Raw genomic sequence first — 20756 nt, 5'->3', positions numbered from 1 at the left:
TCCCCACCAGTGTTTTTGCATTTGCTTTAATACTTTTATTTATTTATCAGCAGATACAGCTCAGAGGCCATTTTATACTAAATATCTTACAAGAACAATAACAATGGAATTATTTGAGAGGGTATCGGCCAGGGCCTGTTTAGTAGATACCATCCCGGCATTTGTCTGGTAGAACTGAGGAAAACTGGAAAACCCCAGTCAGGATGATCGGCTAGTCCATTCGATAAACATAACAAAGATGTGTTCATGCACGAAAAATTAGGCGCCATGGACAATGGAGTAAGTCCCTGAAGCCCATTAATCCTCTTAGTATAAAGAAAATCGTAGACTTGCAGTGAAATGGCTATTGCATCAACACAGTTCATTGGAAAGTCATGGTTTATAGTTCATTCTCTTCAGCATGAAACAAGCTGTCCAGAGATGCTATGTATTGGGGCCCCTAACGTACTTGAACAGGGAAAACTAGGATAATGTCGGGAAAATTCTCTCCAGAGATCCCTTCCATCAACTTTGGACCCTTCTGGAGTGGCGCCGGGTAAAAGCACACAATCCAAGTGTATCTCAGAAAATAGTATAGGGGATAAGAAATGTGTATACCAATACGCACTTTCCCCTCATACCTATTCTGTCTAGCAATACAAAACTTGGTACACATATTTCTTATCCCATATAGTATTTTTCGAGATACATTTGAATTGTGTACTTTTACCCGGGGTTACTCCAGAGGGTCGAAAGTTCATAGGAGGGAATTTTCCTGACATTCCCCCAATTTTGCTTGTTCGCAGGGGCGGATCCAGGGGGTGGTGATCGCTCTCCCCAGAAGATTAAACTTTCTTATTTTATATATATAAATAAAACCCATTCCAAAGTTTGGAGCCCTTAAAAGTAGCAGTATGACAACCCACTCCCCCCCCCCCCAGAAGTCGATCCTGGATCCGCCCCTGCCTGTTCATGTACGTTATCAGCCCCAATACATAGCACCTCTGGAAAGCTTGTTTCATGCTGTAGAGAATGATCTATAAACCATGACTTTCAAATGAACAGTGTTGATGCAATAGCCGTTTCACTGCGAGTCTTCGATTTTATTTATACTAACAGGGTCAGTGGGCCCTAGGGACTTACTCCGTTGTCCATGGCACGTAATTTTTTGTGCATGAACATAATCTTTGTTATGTTTATCGAATGGACTAGGTTTGATTAGGAAGTCTCGTTGACAGGTTCATGTCCTTTCCTTGTCAGAAATAGAAATGAGCCTGATCTCAATAGTACAGGATTATTCTAAAAAGGCTAACCGATTTCATGAAGCTATTCTACTAAGAAAAAGTACGCCAAATTCCCAACAAGTTCTTAAATATTCTACTGCCAATCAGATTCTATTTCCTGTCCCACAAGTATTCATTGTGGCCAGCACAGCACTGATATCAAAGTGATACGAGAATTTATCCGAAACACGTTGCAGCATATCACGATCCACTCAGTCCATCGCTATTGGTTTGGTTGGTTAAAGTTTAGCTCGCCTTTCGTTGGTCTCGATTGTTAAGCGTCCACTGTCTTTAAACTGTCTAGTGTTCTTGGCAGAGGGCAGAGAGTTGTTGAATCGCATTCGAGAAATACACTGACGACCGAACAGGTTTTCGGGAACACATGATTAATGAACCATTCCGTGTAGATGCTTTGAGAGCTTCGAAATCGGGTCATTATTGTAGCTCAAAGAATTTAGGTTTAAATGAATGAAAAAAAAAAAAAAAAATCAACTTCCATTTTGGCCATTGGGAAATAATTCTTAAGAGAACTCGGTACCGTCAGTTGGGGTGACTTTGACACTCTCTCTCTCTCTCTCTCTCTCTCTCTCTATATATATATATATATATATATATATATATATATTTATTAAAAAAAATCAACTACTACTACTTCCAAATACAGCATAATTTTTGCACTTGCTGAGTCTAAGTGCAAAAATTAAGCTGTGCTTGGGAGCAATTTAATACCTTTTTTGGCAAATGAGCCAAAGCCACCCCAACTGACGGTAGTCTTTCTTTTATTATAATTTTCTAAGTAATTGAAAAGGAGCAATATCAAGTGCGTAGTATTTTAAAATACTATCAAGGAGGCCAGTAGAAATTATTTTCTATCGTCACATAATTTTATCGTTAGTTATGACATATATTTTGTTCTCACTTCGGAATTCAGTCATATATATATATATATATATATATATATATATATAGTAATTTCTGTGGGGGTGTTGGCAGTGAACGGGTTTAGTTTCTTTCTTGTTTATTACAAAATATATAAAGTTTGTACACCTATGCGACAGCGTCTTACTAAACGAGATCAATAAGATCCTTTTGAATTTTTCTTAGTTGTGAGGTTAATAAAATGAGTGCCCGAGAGACACTTTAGCATACAGCAGCCGGAGAAGGCAGGCAGGTAAGGAAAATCAGTCTCAACGCAGACTGATATGGATAGGTGTTCTGCAACTCCTTTTATACGTTGGTTCGGTTAACCTGATTCATCTTCGTAGGTAGTGATGCTCCTCGTCGGATCAAATGCTGGTACCATTGTAATGAAGCGTCGTCTACCTTTGTTGATGTTTTCATATGTACGTGTTAGCTATGTGCATATGGAGGATACATTGCAATTTATATAGATAAATCAAAAGTTAGATTACATAGGAAATTTGGTTGTTCCTATTTTATGCCACTATGTACAGTTGAGTGAATAAAGGAAAATTCTGACTCAAAACGAATGAGAATGTGATTTTCCTGGCTCACAGTTATAATAGAGATGCAACAGAGGAATTGAACCGTAAACACCCAAGACACGCACAACGTAATGCTTAAAGTGATACAGCGATTTAAGGAATCTGGTAGCGTACATGACAAACCACGCAGTAGCAGAAGATGGAAGACTGGCACTGTTGTACGGACATCAGCCAGTGTGTTACCAGCTATGTGCAAGAGTACTCGGCAATTGTTGTTGGACCACACAACCCAATCAAGAATATGTCGTATTTTCCACAAGAAGTGGCATTCATACAAGATCCAAATGTTGCAATGTCTCAGCGAGGATCACACTTTCCATCGTCTACAATTGTGTAAGTGAAAACTCTGATTTTGCATCAACTGATTTGTTGAATGACGAGCTGGTTTACGTTACTGAAGAAGTTCAACAAAACTAGATATTGACGTTAATATAAATTCTCATTAGACAGATCTTTCGAAAATGCATGAAAGGACTAAAGTAATGGCCTGATGTTGGATTTGGGAGAAGAATAGTCAATTAGTTAATTGAAGGCCTCGTGACGGAGGGTTAACCACGTTGAATAAGATTGATGGACAAACACCATGTGCGTGGGGAAATTTTTAAGTTGGTGGGCACAAAGTGCCCCAATCCCGTTGGTAGAAGATGAAACTGACATTTAGAACCCAATCCCGTTGGTCCCATCTACTGTTTACTTCAGTCACTAGATTTTTGTGGGAGTTTCTAATTTGTTTCTTTTGCGAGATATATTTAATCTTAACAGGTGGGTAAAAGTGACCCTGTTCTCTTGGTAGTTCACGTTAAAAAAAAAAAAAAAAAAAAAAAAAAAAAAAAAAAAAAAGCCTCGGTAGTGCGAGGGTTAATAAACAAGCAAAACTAATATAGTAAAATTTTAACATACTTATCTATTTTTAAACATGAATGCTCTGATATCAAGAATTAAAATGGAAACTTCTCTCGCAATTTATTTAAATGAATGCAAAATAAATGTTACTAGATGTCATAATTGTAATTTTTATATATATATATATAAATTTTGTAATAAAAAAAGATATCAGACATGACACACAACTTAAAAAAAAAAAGTTAGCGTTCACAACCTGTAGACAGTTTAATCACTTTTGTTGCACTAACTCAATTTAAAAAATATAGGCCAACATAGTTTTTGTGTAAATTTTAATGAATCAAACAAATGACTGAGTTTAAAATCGTATTTATAGTAATTTTCAAAACAGACTATTCTGTGCTTATTTACGTTTTACAACATTAGGTCTTACACGTACCAACCGATTATATTCTCAATAAAGTACTAGTTATAAATTTCAAAACAGAGTAAGTTTTTTAATGCAAATTTAAACATCTCTAGCAAATAAGCTCTGCCATCTAAATTACCTTTCTCTAAATATATTAGTTTATTTGTGTCTACATATCGTTGAAAATATAGAGGCGGAAAGTTGGGGAAAAGTTAAACAGATTCTACTGGACACACTCCACAATAACATTGGCAGGATGGAAAGAACACCGAGAAAACCATGGATGGAGGAACGCAGAAAAGCAAAAAAACAAGGACATCAATGAATACAGAAGGCTGAATAATGAATTGAGAAGAGAAAGGGACAAAGCCAAAGAAAAGTACATGGAGCAAATATGTGAAGAAATAATGGAACTTCAACGGTGCGGCAGATATGATCTGATGTACCAGAAAGCACAAGAATTAGGAGGAAAAGCTAACAAAAGTATACGAACGTTTGGATTTGAAGATCAAGGTCGTATGGTCACTGACATCAAGAAATCTATAGAATTTGGGAGGAATACATAAAAGATCTGTATGATCAGAAGAACCACCTAAAGGTTTTTCCAATCGAAGCAGAGGAAGAGGTGGATGGTGATGGAAAAGGACCCAGTATATTGAAAAGTGAAGTAGTACAAGCAATCAAAGACATGCGAAGGAGAAAGGCCACTGGAGACTACGACATACCAGTAGATTTGCTCAAGGGATTAGGAGACAACGCAATGAAAGTACTGACTTCACTTATTAACAAGATCTATCTGAGTGGAGAATGGCCAAAGAATTTTCTTCATGTTACAATTGCATTGCCCAAGAAAAAGCAAGCAAAGAAGTGCAGCGATCACAGAACAATTAGCCTGATTTCCCACATTGGAAAGATCATTGCACGCATACTGAAAAGGCGGCTGGAAAGTAAGATAGATGAAAGGTTGGAAGAAGATCAGTTTGGATTCCGGAAAGGAAAAGGCACTAGAGATGCTATTGAATTGATGAGAATTATATCAGAAAGAATTCTTGATGTAAAGGAAGAGTTGTGTTTGTGCTTCATCGACTGGCAAAAAGCTTTCGACCGAGTCAATTGGACGAAACTTCTGAAAATACTTAAAGAAGTCGGAGTCAACTGGAGAGAGCAACGACTCATTCAGAACCTGTATATAGGACAACGAGTGAAGTTGCGCTTGATTAAGGAGAAACCAATAGTGTGGAAATTGGAGGAGGAGTCAGACAAGGATGTAGTATGTCGCCCCAATTATTCAACATTTATAGTGAATGTTTAATAAAGGAAGCATTAATGGGAATTGAAGATTTCAAGATTGGAGAGCAGATCATTAACAAGATCAGGTATGCAGATGATACGGTTAAAATAGCTAAAATCGAAAGAGGACTACAGGAGATGATTGACAAAATAGTTGACATTGGAAAACTGTATGGAATGGAAATTAACATCGAAAAGTCGAAAGTCATGAGCATATCCCGTGGAAACACGCCATTACGGCTCAGAGTAGAACAAAGAAAACTTGAAAAGGTCGATAATTTCAAGTATCTGGGAAGTGTATGGAAGAGAAGCTTACTGCACCAAAGAGATCAGGTCAAGAATTGCCATAGCTAAAGAAGCATTCAACAAGAAAAGATCACTCTTAACTAGCAGGCTCAATATTGGACTTAAGAAGAAGTTGGTCAAGTGCTATATATGGAGCATTGGACTGTATGGTTCAGAGACTTGGACATTACGGAAGTTAGAAAAGAAATATTTAGAGAGCTTCGAAAGGTGGTGTTGGAGGAAGATGAAGATACAATGGACAGAGAGAGTAACAAACGAAGATGTTTTAAAACGGATAGGAGAGGAGAGGACACTTCTAGCCAGCATCCTTTGTAGGAAGGCCAATTGGATTGGACACATCTTGCAAAGAAATTGTCTTCTTCACACCGCCAAAGAAGGAAAGATGGAAGGGAAGCGAGGAATAGGAAGAACACAGCTGATCGATGATTTGAAAGATAGGAGAGAATATTGGGAGTTAAAAGAGGAAGCTGAAGATCGAGAAAGAAACATTTCCAGGCCCAAATCTAAAATTGAAAAAAAAAAAAAAAAAATCCTCATTAGTCCCAGGACCTGCCGAAAGGCAGAATACTTAATAATAATAATAATAACGATAATTGTGGGAAATGTAAAAATAAAAATGATATATTTTCATTTTGTACGATCAATTTCAAACCGCTGGTTTAAGCCCATTGCATCTCGTGTCAGGGAAGTCGATATTATACAAGCGCTATCTATACTAAAAATGATTCAATCCATGTGTCATGAAAAGAGAGTATCGTACAATTGTATTGTCAGGGCGCTAAAGTAAGTTATAGGGATAGTATTGTTGTTGCTTAGGGACAGTGAACTTGTTAAAGTACAGGAAGGTCTCATACTACTTCGAAATCCAATATTGATAAATAATGTATTGATTAGGAATATATCAAACTCATTGACTGCTTTGTTCCACAACTAAGTGCTAGAATGTTGTTAAGTCTATAGTTTGATACAATCTTTACTTGTTTTTCCATTTTGAACATACTAAGAAAGCGACGAATTTCCATGTCTCCTCTTAAAAGACAAAGATAATGAACCAATAAATTAATTCAGCCTAACAAAAATAATATACCATAGTATTAATACAACAGACAATAATATGTATCCTTCCGTGGGCAAGTAATAAACACGCATGGCTCTAAGTTCAATTCCTGATGGGATACCTCCTTCTCATACAAACCAGAGTAGCGGTTGGGACCCCAGTTTTAGGCTAGGCGCAAATTGAAATGGCTATAAGCGGGTGTGAGGCGCTCTTTTGTAACTTACAGGATTTAAACAGAACGGAGCAATACTCGCGTCTGCTTACAGTCGCGTTGGCACTCTAGTTGAGAGACAGTTTTTTGTGCCCCATATTTCTACATCATTTCATTCATAACGTTGTAATTAACAATGACAAATAAAATGAAATAAATAAATAGCTTAACATTTCATGAATCCTACAATAAACGCAAAATAATGTCAATGAAATCATTTTTGAAGATATTATGCACGTTCATCACCTACCTTAAGAAAACTGCAAGTTTTTCTTTTCAGTTGCGATCGGCTTTTGGGCATTACATCTATTTGAGGCCGTGGCATGTTGGATCATCCCATGTACACTCATGTCCAAAATTATTGTCGCATGTCTATAAATATGTCATTATAGGAATATAATTTGATAACGAGTTCGTCCGGTATTTCTTATAATGTTAGTATGTGTATAATCGGCAAAGACATGTATGTGGCAAATTTCATGTCAAAAGAGCAGTAAATAAGAACAATAAAACGAAAATAAAACTTTCTTGTCCATTTAGCAACATTTTGTTTTACTCACTCTAATTTTCGTATTTATAATTCTTTTTCTATGAAATTTACCACAAATATATATTTCCCGATTATACACATACTATCAGTATTAAAAGTACCCTGCAAAATCATTATCAAATACATGAGAGAGATACGAAGATTGTAGTGACATCTATTAGCAAAACTTGTCCCTTTAAACCAACCTTAAGGGTAATTGGGCAGTTTATTCTCTGTTGCGTTTTCAAGCAACTAATACATACAAGTAGAGTACTGTATTTTCTGAGGAAACACTCATTCTTTTTTAACCCCATTCCCGATAACGCGGCATTTTCACTAACTTGGCCACCCTTCGGTTCACATTAGGCCAAGTTATCGGGACACTCTATATCTGATTCTAATTTGGAAGCGAGTCTCTTGAAAACTTAAGTCTCAATTTGTGCCTAGCCTAAACATTAAGTGTCGTTTTATGTTACCTCAGTTCAAGAAGAAGGAAAGTTTTAACTCTAGTCAATCAAAAACAATGGACTGTATTTACAACTGTTTTAATTTATACAACGTAAAACTTACAAAATCTTTAATTATTGACAAAAAAATGTGAAAAATATTGTTTATATGTGTGTCTTTTCTATTAAATGTATAGAAAAAACGGAAAAACATAATCACCGATTCATTGGTTTTAGTTACATTCCATACCGTTTTATAGTAAGAAAACTCATTTGTATCTTCTGATAGTTTCTGGAAAAGTGAAATAATATTGTTTTTCTCACTCATCCAATAAATAATATAATAATAAAGGTTCTTATAAATATGAAGCTCATCATTATTAATAATAACAAAGACAGCAATTCTCTGATAACTCGAAACATAATTAATATTTAACTGAAGAAATAGTGTTTCGGTTGCGAAATGGCTTTCTTATTATTCAACTCCATTTAGATTCTATGACATAAGATAGTAAGTAAGAACAAGTAAAATGAAAACTTGAACCGTTAAGATATAAAGTAGTGTTGTCCAGTCTTGGACTATAGTAAAGAAGCTTCACCAGGTACAGCCGTCTTAGAGTACATTCAATTAATAGATATATTGTAGTGGATAAGAAACAAAATAGTCCTCATTAACTACAGGGTGTCCCAGAAGTAGTGACTTACTTGTATCGTTGATGGGCCGGTGACGGGGGAGACGTACTTCAACTTACTGGAGGAATCTGTGATACCTCTGTTGCAGGAGAGGGATGATGTTGACGTGACTTTTATGATAACACCTTCCCCGAGCGATGGATTGGTCGTCGGGGAACAGTGGAGTAGCCGCCACAGTCACCAGACCTTATCTCTTCCGACTTCTTCCTATGGGGACATTTGAAAGACAAGGTATATGCAAGACCTATAAACAGTGTTGCAGAATTGACGGCGCGAATCACCGAGGAATTCAACAACATTCCCGTTCAGATGTGCCGAGATGCGTGCAGAAATGTGAGTCTCCGTTAATGACTGCCAAGTGGACCTCCAAATGGAGAATAGGGATTAGATCCTATAAAGCGCTTGATCCGTAGGTGTAGGACATCATTCCTCTGTACCTACAATTTTGTTTCATGCCATTCTTGTTTATAATAATAATGTACTGATCACTCAAAAGACGAATCACTACTTCTGGTACACCCTGTATATTTGATTTCTTTAAGAGGTAAACTAATTTTGTAAATTTTACTTCTTATTTTCTTTACCAGAAAGAAATATTTGTCAACTGATTTCTAAAAATTACGGAGAGCATCTAGAGAACATACAATTTACCTCATTTCGAAATACGTTAACAGATTCAGAGCAAAACCAGTTTACAAACTTTCACCAATTAACATCATTAGGAAAATACACCATTTCACCAACATTTATTACTACTAAATATAATAGAATCACACAAAACTTAGAGAATTGTTGTTAATAAACATTCGTTAAGCATATTAAACGATTTTTTAAATAAAAAAGCGATAAGACATGAAACTTATGTTATTTGTCTCTTTACCACATTTTTTCTGTTAAATATTAATTTCATGAAAAAATCTCAATATGGCAAAAAAAAAAACGAGTGATTATGCAGTAATTTAAATGATAAAACTGACATTTCGTAATTGAAAATTAAAAAAAAAAAAAAAAAAAGTGAACCAGCTAAACACAATTATCTACGCTCAAACTAATTTTTACAATAGCTTTCGTTTCCCTTGATATCACTGCTATTAGCATACAAACTGTGGTAACATTTTATTTTTGATCCATAGCTTTGTTGCCCCTTTCTTTTTTAAACCTATTCCATGGTTGACCAAGTGCGGACACTGTGTAGCCATACATTTTTTTTTTTTTTTTTTGAATGAGCATGTTTAAAATATTAATTATAGGTGAGAAGCGTCTATTTAAGAGCTCCCATCACAGCGCAATTAAAATACCTATAATTTTACAATAATTATGTGATATCTTCAAATGGATAAAAGATAATAATCGAAAAGTGGAACAAGAGCTCGAGACAATATTATTTGACATGAGATACCGTTATCACAACTCACTTATCTGCTTTCGATTTCCAGCTATTTAGATAGTCGGCATTATTTTCGCGTTTATAAATGGCTGCAACCGGAAAGCTACTAGGTAACTCGTTATAACGGTACCTCATGCAAAACAATATTGTCTAGCGCGCTTTTGTTCCACATTTCGATTTTCTTTATCTATTTGAAGATATCACATAATTATTGTAAAATTAGCGGTAATTTAATTTCGCAGTGATTAGACCTCTTAACTACATTACAAAAGACCTGTGTATACAATCACAGGGTATACATTTTTAATTAATAAGATTGCCAGCTCCAGACTATAATTCTTAAAGCTAAGAAGTTTTATATGATTATTTACACCAAGATACGACATACCAAGCCCTGTTCTCTCTCTTTAATAAGAATTAGTCAACTTACAATATTGTACACAGTTTTCATATTTTTGCTTCAAATATTTGATAATTTTAGAAGAAAAAAATAACATATAGGTATTTTGTGTTATTTTCGGTCTTTCTAGAGTTAAAAAAAAAAAAAAAAATCTAGTAAGAACAGTCCATGGAAGCCAACACAATTGACAGTGATAATAATATTTCAAGTTTGGCTTCATATACTAGAACTAGACAGGCACCGTTCACAAGCCCATGAAACATTATAAATGACCGTAGACCAGAAAACCCTAGACATGTATTTTACGATTGTGAAAATGTAAGATGTACTCACCAAATTATACATTATAAGATCATCTGTTGTTACAATTCCGCTATTGGCAACCGACAGCGCATGATTATATGCCTAGTGATCGAAAAAAAAAAAAAATAATTTTGTATGCTTGAATTTTCTCGTAATTCCGTTGTAAGTGCATAAAGTTTCGTGCCAAGTGGCAATTCATGTACGCGAAATTTGAAGAGAAGTATTATTGGTGTGGCGATAAGTATTTAGGGTGACTGCAACATCGTAACAGAAGGATGAAGAATTGAGGGAGGCTTTTCAGTACAATCTCATGAAGTTCTTGTGACGGGCATGTCGGGAGTTTAACAATCCTCACACAACAGTACGGAAAATTCTTCATAAATGTTTACAAGTGAAGTCGTACAATTGAAGTTCACTTTCAATTCCCTTCCACCCATTCCTTTCCAACTGCTCTCCGCACTTTGCACTAAAACGCAAAAACGCACACATGAGGAGAGTTTTTTAGCATTAAGTTTTAATCCTCACCGACCAGGCAACCTTTCACTTTTCGAGACAAGTAAACTGTCTGCATACGAGACTTAGAAAACCACCATGGTAAAGTCAAACATAATCCAGTTCCAGTTACCTCCCTTACGGGAGATTTATATAAAGGAAATTCCGGCCTTAGAGCCCTGTGGACTGTTTCACTAATGTTGTTTTAAATTAAAATTGTTTGAAATAAGATTATGTATTAAGATGGCTCGTGCCAAAATGGCCGAATTAGCCTGTTTTAATTATAATTGTCTTTCACACTGTTAATGTAATAAGGAAGGATAAGCGGCGCATGAACATATTGAAAATGAAAAACAGTATATTAAGATTGTAACAAATAACAAAATTGTTAAAAATATTGAAATGTAAATAGTAAAAATTAAATGAAAACTGAAAGCAAAGCTTCCCAATACTTAGGGTTTACAGCGCCATCTCTTATCCCCAAACATAATCGGGACTCGCCAAAAATCAGGTCTGCACCAGGCAACAGTTACTGAAGTGTCATTATTGAATATTTTATAGCGCTAACTTCATCCTACAGTTGAACAGCAGTTCTCACACTTCCATGTTCTAGCTTTCCTAAAAGAGGAATTGCTACATTGTTGGATGCATCGTGTATCAATACATCCTCAAGCATTCACATACTGGCCGCCACGGTCACCACGTTATACGACTTCCACAATCTGAAACAGCGCATCACAGCTACCACCGCCGCAGTTAATGAGTCTGGTATAAGCTGAATCGAACTGGGGTAGACCGTGTGACCAAAGGTGGACACATTGAACATTTGCAAGATCTGGAAACATAATTCGGTGACTATATCTTTCATTTTATAATCACTCAAGCGCATGTCCATGCTTCTTTGTGAAAAATACAGCCATTTGTATTGTTTCACGGATTCCATGAAGAATGGTGCATAATAAAAGATCAATAATGCAGGATGAGTCAGAAGGTTAGAAGGATATCCAGAATTGTTTTAGAATTTAGCATGGCAAGTGCAACAAAATAAAGTCCAAAAACACAAGACACATATTTAAATCTGTAATCGTACACAATTAGTTACTATATATGAAAAGCCTAAGGAATTACTCACCAATTTCATAGTAATTTATTTTCTTCCGAACGATTATATTGGCATATCTTATATATCTATATGTGCTGTATTTGCTGTTATAGCAGGAATTATTCACTGATTTCAAACAACAATGAACCCAACATGCCTAAAGATTCCGTTCCTAACTTGTGGGTTAATATTACATTCTTCCCTGCCTGCAAACATCTGTTCATTCTATTCAGAAATTAGTTGGAATCTATAATGTTTAGTTAATTTCTGGCTAGAATATCTCTAATACATAATCTGTAACTCAAACTACCTCTATATCCATCGTACATATAATCAAGATTTTCACCATGCTTACGTAAGGAACTGATGTAAAAATGTTTATATGTGCTGAACATTTTTTACAAATCATTTCAAAGCGATCGGTACACACAAACTTTCTGATATGATGCACTCCGAAGGAAAATTCTCCGTTCTCAGAAAATGGCAATGATTAAGTATTAATTCCACATTATGCTTTAAAGTTGTTGAATTCATTGTGTAACAATGTTATTAAATATCAATAAATATAATCTATATACATTGAATATACAATATAGCTATTATGATCATTACTTTGTCCAGTTAATGTTATTTACAGAAATACAGCAGTCATTCAGACTGTGTTTAATTCAATATAATTCTCCAGGATAATTCCCACATGGAGAAAACGCTGGACATAAAACGGTATTATAAAGCAACTTATCTACCATTTTGACACAAACAATTGTTTCACTCATTCTGGCTAAAATACTATCCTTGGCATATGGTGTGCGATCCTAAGTTTACACTGCAGATAACTATTTTCAGAAATCAGCATTTTAAACATGTCCGTATTTTACTAGTGAAGGATATAGTGGGGTTTTGACTTGTATATCGCTCATATGCTGGTCATTTTGAACAATTTCTTTCATAATTTTAGAGATATAATTAATTATCTGCACTATAAATTTAGGATATCACCATATACCAAGGATATTATTTGAGCAAAAAAATGGAGTAAACATAATGGATACAAACTAACTTCTGAGTTGGTGCAGCAGATACTTGTTAAGCAGGCAACCGAAATAATCGTCCCGAAGAAAATAAACTACCGAGCACTGAGTAATTCTTTAAGTTTTTTATCTATTAAAAAGGATGCGCACTCCATGAACGAATTTGCTAGCTACGTTATTGTTGGGAACATGGCTGTTCTGTGGCAATAGATGCTTATTTCGAGCCCCCTTTGACAAGTAAAAAAGAGTTGCTGTATACAAATGTAAATACGGTTTACTCAAATATTCTGTACAGATTTAAGAGTGAATTATTTACATTATTCACATCATTCTGACTCACCCAATATGTGAAATATACAAGAAATACACAACGAATATAATGATAGAAAAGTACAAAGCTATGACAAATTATAGTATAGAAATACAATAACAAATTATTTCACTCACCTTCAAAGATTTTTCTTTTGACTATTATGAGTTAAGAGTAAAATTCAACTATTCCGTTCAATTCAAAATAATAACTGTAAAGCTAAAAGAGAAGTGGATATGAGGCGTAAATAACTTGCCAATTCCACTGTATAACATAACGGTTGCATTTTCAAAGTAGAAATGTCTGATTTACGTGATTATCACTGACTACTGGGTGAGAAATAGAATAGAAGGTGACGTAGTAGGCAGGTGGCTAGAAATGTAGAACCAATAATGGCATGAAGTCCATGAAATGCTGTTGTTATAAGAAAAAAAGTTGAGCCGTTAATAGCATCCGCAATAGTAAAAGGGGCTTCATAATCATATGCTTGTAATGCTGTGACGTATAGTTCTAGAAGAATTATTAATAGAAAGCCCTATGTTGCTTGTGTTTGATTTGCTTCTATTAATCTGTGATTAGCTCATGTTTCAGTGATTTCTGAGGCTAGAAGAATGTGACAGTATTAAGAAGAGGTACATGTATAGAATTAAAAGATACAATTTCTATGGGGGAGGGGGGTCAAAATGAGCCAATTTCTACTGTCGGGGCTAGACTTTTGTGGAAGAAAGCCCAGAAGAATGAAATGAAGAAGAATATTTCAGAAATAATAAATAAGATTATACCTCATCGAAGGTCTAAGGTTACTTGAATGGTATGAAGTCCTTGGTAAGTGCCTTCTTGAGTTACGTCTAGTCATCATTGAATTATGGTTATAATTAATACTGCAAGAAAGAATAGAGAAGAGTCGTATTGATGAAATCATTTAGTAAGGGCAGTGGTTGTAATTAAAGCACCTAATGCTGCAGTAAGAGGCCAAGGACTTTGATCAACTAGGTGATTTTGTGGTGCTGACAATTTCTCTCTTGAATATAGTGTACCTAAGACTGCAACTACATAGGATTGAATTACTGCAAAGGGGGGAAGGGGGCTCTTTTCGGAAAAGTGAAGATAAAGGATGATATCTGAGATCATTAGAAATATTCCAAGATATGTCTAACATGAAACAATATGCTTTGACTAGTCAAATATGCCTAAAATGGCTACATTTCAGTCTGGGAGTTAAAGCGTTGAGGCAAACTTTTCACATTCGCCGCAATAAGCAGCACTGAGTCACTTACGTGAGTAATTTACACAATCTGGCCTGTTACAATAAGCTAAATTCAACATGAAAAGAGTAAGTGTCCACCGTCATTTATTTTTTCTCTAAACAGAAAATTTTCGAAAGTTTTATGCTGTCCTTTACGAAAAGAAATTACTGTGAAAACAAATAAGTTTTGAAGTTAAAGGAAATTCGTGAGACTAATTTACTTAGGAATCGAAAAATCAATCATGCGCATGTTGAACTGCTTCGATTTACTCTCTTCCATGTTATAATTTAAAATATTCTGTTGTCAAAGTCAAAATATTTACCAACTATGTACTTAAAATTCTTAAATTTTTCCTTAACTAAGTCGTGATACGTATTGTCATTTTGCTAGTTGTATTTATTGAAATTCTCGTTTAAATCTGCCTATTATTTCGCCCGATGCCCTCTTAAAATTAACCTTTCTTTCTTTCTTTTTGTATGTGATTTAATTCATGGATAATTTGACCGATTCGGACTTTAGAATTGTATTTGTGCTTACTAGTAAACAGATACAGATACAGTATCCAAGTCCCATGAATCCTGTGTACGTTCAAAGAGGACTGTCGAATATTCGCTGTTTAGGCTAAACAGAAAAATTCTTGACAAGTTACAGATTTTGATTCTATATATGTATCTTTTGTGTTAAATAGTGTTGGTCAAAGGCTATTTTGATGAAACTGTGTAGCAACACTGCAGACATGTAGCTGTATCGTGTGACGTAGCGGCTTTCACGAGGCAAGTGGAGGTGTTCTGATAATCAGTCGTAAACATGTCTCGACAGCTGTAAGTGGCGTCCAAATTGGAAATGCGTGCAGTGATTCGTTTTTTTTTTTTTGGGGGGGGGGGGCGAAAAGGTGTAACTGCACTGCAATTTATCGGCAGTTGCATGAAGTGTATAGTGAAAATGCAATGTCATATGAAGCTATCGCGAAGCGGTGCAACATGTTTGAGAACGAACAGATATTGACAACAAACGTGCGAACTTCTAACAAAGTTTAGGTGGGAAGTGCGGGATCACCCTCCTTATACCCAGACCTTTCACCATATGTTTGATCCCATGAAAGACAATCTTTCAAAGCAACGACACCACTCGGATTACGAGGCGAAAGCTGCAGCCCAAGAATGGTTATCGGACATTGGACGGGATTTCTTTGCAGAAGGCATAGAAAAACTTGTACCATGCCTCGACAAATGTTTAAATAACGGAGGTAACTACGTTGAAAAATAGACTGTGAATCGAACTTTACGATACAAATAAAGTTATTGTAAAATTTGTATCATTTTTATTTTCTTAAGCAGTGCAACTAATTTTTTGACTTACCCTCGCAGATGATATTTACTTAATTATAAAAAAAACGGACTTTCAAACATAACCATGAAATCACTTTTACACTGTGTTTATTAAAGCTTACCATTCTAGGATTTACGTGAGAAAAAAAAAAAAAAAAAAAAAGAGCAACCAAAGAGGCTTCCGATCATAAAGAAAAAATAATTATCGTTAATGTATGTTTGAATATGCAGTTTATCTACCTAGGAATATACCGTATTTCTATTTCATTCTTCGACTGATGCCTTCTGAAATGAATACCACAGCTCATTCAAATGAGCCAACGATGTATTTTACATTGGCTTAAGAACTACGTAATAAACCATGATTCTGAACACACAGAGATTACAATAGGAAAGTTTCAGTTAACAGTTATTAGTTTTGGAAACAACAGATCCCTTTATATTCTAAAACTTCCTCGTCAATCAATAGCACTGATCTAATAACGTTTACATATATGAAAGGGAAAAAGTATTAAGCCTAGAAAGCCTCTATTTGGATTTTTTAAAGCTTCAGTTTCGAATTCATTAATATTATACCGACATTTGTACATAACTGACATTCTAAGAGTTCAGGCTTTCATACAATATACATCGTTGTAAGACTCTATTACATCTTAACTAACGTAATTGTTTAATTTACTTATTAGTCTTAGAGCGATTTGCCTCTTTTTCTCTCGGATCTGCTGTACGGATACTTGAACTTGGTCTCCTGCTGACAAAGGACAGCGTCTCATTTGATTGACATGAAGTAATCCTGAAGTTCCGACTCCAATGTCCACAAAAGCACCAAATGGAGTAACATTTTCAACCACACCTATCAAGCAAAGAAAAGTTTTCATTAATAAGTAACATTACATCATAAAGCTCCCAAGACACATACACCTCTAAATCAACCCACAAAAATTAATTTATAAGCTTAAAATAATGCCCAATTGTTCAGTTGTTTAGGGAAATTAATACCAACATATATGCACTTAACTATGAAATCGGCTTCATTTGAATGGTGACTCTAGTTCCTACGTTTTCACATTCGATACAATGTTAGCTAATGATTGAATTCTGAATTGAAACTTTCGGTGCGAGCGGTCCCGGGGTTCGATTCTCGGTGGGGGAACTCGGTCGAAAAAGTGTAAAAAGCTTTTTCAGACCAGCCATCCTGAATGAGGTTTTCTTGGGTTTTCCTCATTCCTACCAGGCAAATGCCGGGATGGTACCTAACTTATAGGTCTCAGGCCGCTTCCTTCCTTCCCCAATCCTTTCTTCCCATAGTGTGGTCGCCGAGGGACACCATCCCTCATACGTGACGGGCTAAATAGCCATAGATGAAGAAAGTCCAGAAATCTAAATCCCTCTAAATTCATTTTTTTTTTTCTAATACGCGATCTCTCCCTAATTCTAGGTCCTTTTATAAGTATCTGATTACGTTCTAAATCTTGAATAGCTTTAATATACTGCGTTTCCGTGAATCGTTGCTGATGAAATCTCAGCAACAGTAGTCCTAATCATATCCAGCACGGTTCTCAGAAAAGCTCTCAACGTTGTTAATGGTACACTACAGCTAAAGAAGTGTTAGGCATTTCACATGCATTTTGTTGGCATCCCTACAGGATTGAAACGCATTGCATCAAACTGTTCTCTATCCTTTTCGGTGTTTTAGCCAATGTTGATAAAACTAGTGAAATAAATTAACAAAATTTATGGTATTGAAATGATACCAATCCTAACTGGATTGTTTCAGCAAAATTACAGGGCGTAAGAAAGTTAATAGTGTGGGTGCAGTACTCGGTATACAACCACTGTCCATCTCATCTTCATTGATGGTAATTTCAACACCAAAAATTACAAGAACTTCTTGAAGGGGTATTTTTTTACGAGCACTCGGAACGAAGAACTCTCTTCTGTAATATTTTAACATGATACTAGCTGAACCTGAGCTATTTACACAACGCAAAGTTCTAACATGAGTGTGAATCTCCTTCTCACTATATATGTGCAAGTCCCTTTACGAACACAAGTAAAGGACAGGAAGACTCTCAAAGGAAGTGAGTTGCTAGAGACAAACATATAAATGTAGTATTTTAATATATAGAATGTTGGGATAAGTTTGTGGCAAACTTGGATGTGATAAATGATACCAAATGATTATTTTTCTTCTTTCTTATAATTTCATACCCGAGAACGCCTCATTGTGAGTTCACAAGCCTTCGAAGTTGCCAGCTTGCAACAGGTTATGTCATTCAAATTAAAGCAAAGCGCCTGAAATGTCCATCAACCCGCTATACGTAGCTCCTCTACTGGTTGCCTTTCACAAGGGTATCAACCTTAACGTCCTAGTGACAATATTAAACTAATAAGGTCAAAACGACGCCTAAAGTAACGACTTTTTTTTTTTTTTTTTTTTTGAATGCGAAGTGGCCAATCTACACAAAATTTGAAAAAATGGAAAAAAAATGAAATGATATCTTTAAGTTTTACGTCCCACGTACACAAAATTTGAAATCGACCAGCGAAAACGGCACGTTTCTAGCACTTGTGGTCTTCGAGATCTCATTGTCGAAAGGATTGACCACAAACACACAAACCTAACATTTTAATATATAGATGTTCCACGCTATTACGGTTATAATATCCGAATATGATTGGTTTCCTGAAAGGTGGATAGGGCGTCTAACCCAGATGGAATAACCCTCACAGTCACCCACGAATTTAATTTTGGTGCATTTAGAGAGAACAATATTTCCACAAACTAGCAAAAATTCCCGCGAAATACTGCAAGATATAATTCTACGAAGTGAGAAGAGTTCCATGTGAGTTGCTTATATCTGATAAGGAAGGTATCACGAAACATCGAAAAAGTCTGATACATCATATATTAGACGCAATAAACAACGTTTACAAATTATTACAAACATGTGTCAATTCATCTCTTTAAGTAATCACTCTTCAGAATTGTAACCTAACATTTGTCTTACCCATTTGTGATAATATATACAGGGTGTTTCAAAACAACACCGACAACGTTTGGGAGGTGATTCCTAACACCAAAATAAGACGAAAAGCATAGACCAACCTGCCGAAAACATGAGAAAATGAACTTTAAAGGTTCATAGCTACAAAACTATGGGACCTATCGTATTCGGGTCAAGACTTCACTTAGGAACTAATACGAGCGCTATCCAAAAATTCATGTTTCAGAATCTCAAGATACTTACGCAACAATTTTTATAGAGGGAGATTGGCTACGGACATATAATTTGAAGTACTCACCATTTACTTCTAAAAAAAAATTGTTGCGGAAGTAACATAAAATTCTGAAACTTGGATATTTGGATAGGGCACATATTACTTCCTAAGTGAAGTCCGGACCCGACTACGGTAGGTCCCGTAGTTTTGTAGCTATGGACCTTTAAAGTTCATTTTATCATGTTTTCAGCAGCCTATAACTCCGAAAGGAAGCATTTGTGCACTCAGGTTGGTCTATACTTTTTGTCTTATCTTGGTGTCAGGAATCACCTCCCAAACGTTGTCGGTGTAGTTTTGAAACACCCTGTATTATTATAGAATTGTAACTTTTTTCCTTACTCTGTATATATATATATATATATATATATATAGAGAGAGAGAGAGAGAGAGAGAGAGAGAGAGAGTAAGGAAAAAGTCAGGTTACAATTCTACAATAACCTGATCATAATGACTTGATTCCCAGTAGAAGTAGAAAGCAAACAGGGTGTCTACTACAATTCCAAAATGAAATTTCGTGACTTTTTCGTGACCTTTTCTTTACCAAATCATAAAAATTTCGTAACATTCTCAAAAGCGAATTTGGGTGCGAATTAGGCCGAATTTTCATGCATGCGATAGAAGAGCGTTGCTTGCGATTTGGTAGTGTCTAAAACCGACCATAGACATTTTTGATGATGAATTTTGACGTTTTATAGAACACAATTTCCCAGTCGTACTTATATTTGTACAGATAAAAAGGAAAAAATCGTGACCGGAAAGCTAAATTTCGTGACTTTTTCTTGACTTCCATGACCGTTTTCTGATTTCGTGACTTTTTGGTAACTTTCGTGACTTTTATGACCGATAGACACCCTGGCAAACTGAATAATGAGACTATAAATCAATAAAGAAGAAAATAGCCAGAAATATTTCGTTTTATGCTATAGAAATAAATAAAATTTCGACGATATATAAACTTTTTAAGTCCTAGCAATTGTAGTTAGTTTGGTCAGACTATACACATATAAGTATACGTCCATACATGTACTCAAATACTCTTGAAATTACCTGTCAGCTTTTCGTTGATTCTTAAATCCATAAAATTACGAACTTCTTGACGAAAGAAAGGCTTCTGAAATTTGCTACGAAAATCGTGATCCAATGGCTGCTGTAAACCCTTGATAATTGAACTCAGACCTGATTCCACAACTCCAAGATCAGAAGCGAGTTTTCGCAAACCTAATTTGAGAAAGCAATAATATCAAATTATTCATAACTTACTTCATTATTACTACCGATATAAACGTAAATCATATACTAGAAGCTTATTTTAAGAACATAAAG

At 35.4% G+C, this 20756-nt stretch overlaps 1 protein-coding gene across 1 annotated transcript in view; it reads right to left on the bottom strand.

The window, feature by feature from the left end:
• Window positions 1–10115: 10115 nt before the first annotated feature.
• Window positions 10116–20756, bottom strand: part of LOC145668943 (S1 RNA-binding domain-containing protein 1-like) — a 45647-nt gene continuing 35006 nt past the window's right edge. The window contains exons 15-16 of the mRNA XM_081737227.1: window positions 20481–20651; window positions 10116–17004 (exon numbers count right to left, since the gene is read on the bottom strand). Coding sequence (XP_081593353.1) covers window positions 16805–17004; window positions 20481–20651 — 371 coding nt within the window. The 3' untranslated portion in view covers window positions 10116–16804. The remainder of the gene's footprint in view (window positions 17005–20480; window positions 20652–20756) is intronic.

This window comes from Thermobia domestica, chromosome 13, assembly GCF_964235325.1.
Source record: "Thermobia domestica chromosome 13, izTheDome1.hap1.1, whole genome shotgun sequence".
NCBI lineage: Eukaryota > Metazoa > Arthropoda > Insecta > Zygentoma > Lepismatidae > Thermobia > Thermobia domestica.
Note: the sequence above shows the minus strand (reverse complement) of the source record. Positions and strands in the feature narration are given on the sequence as shown.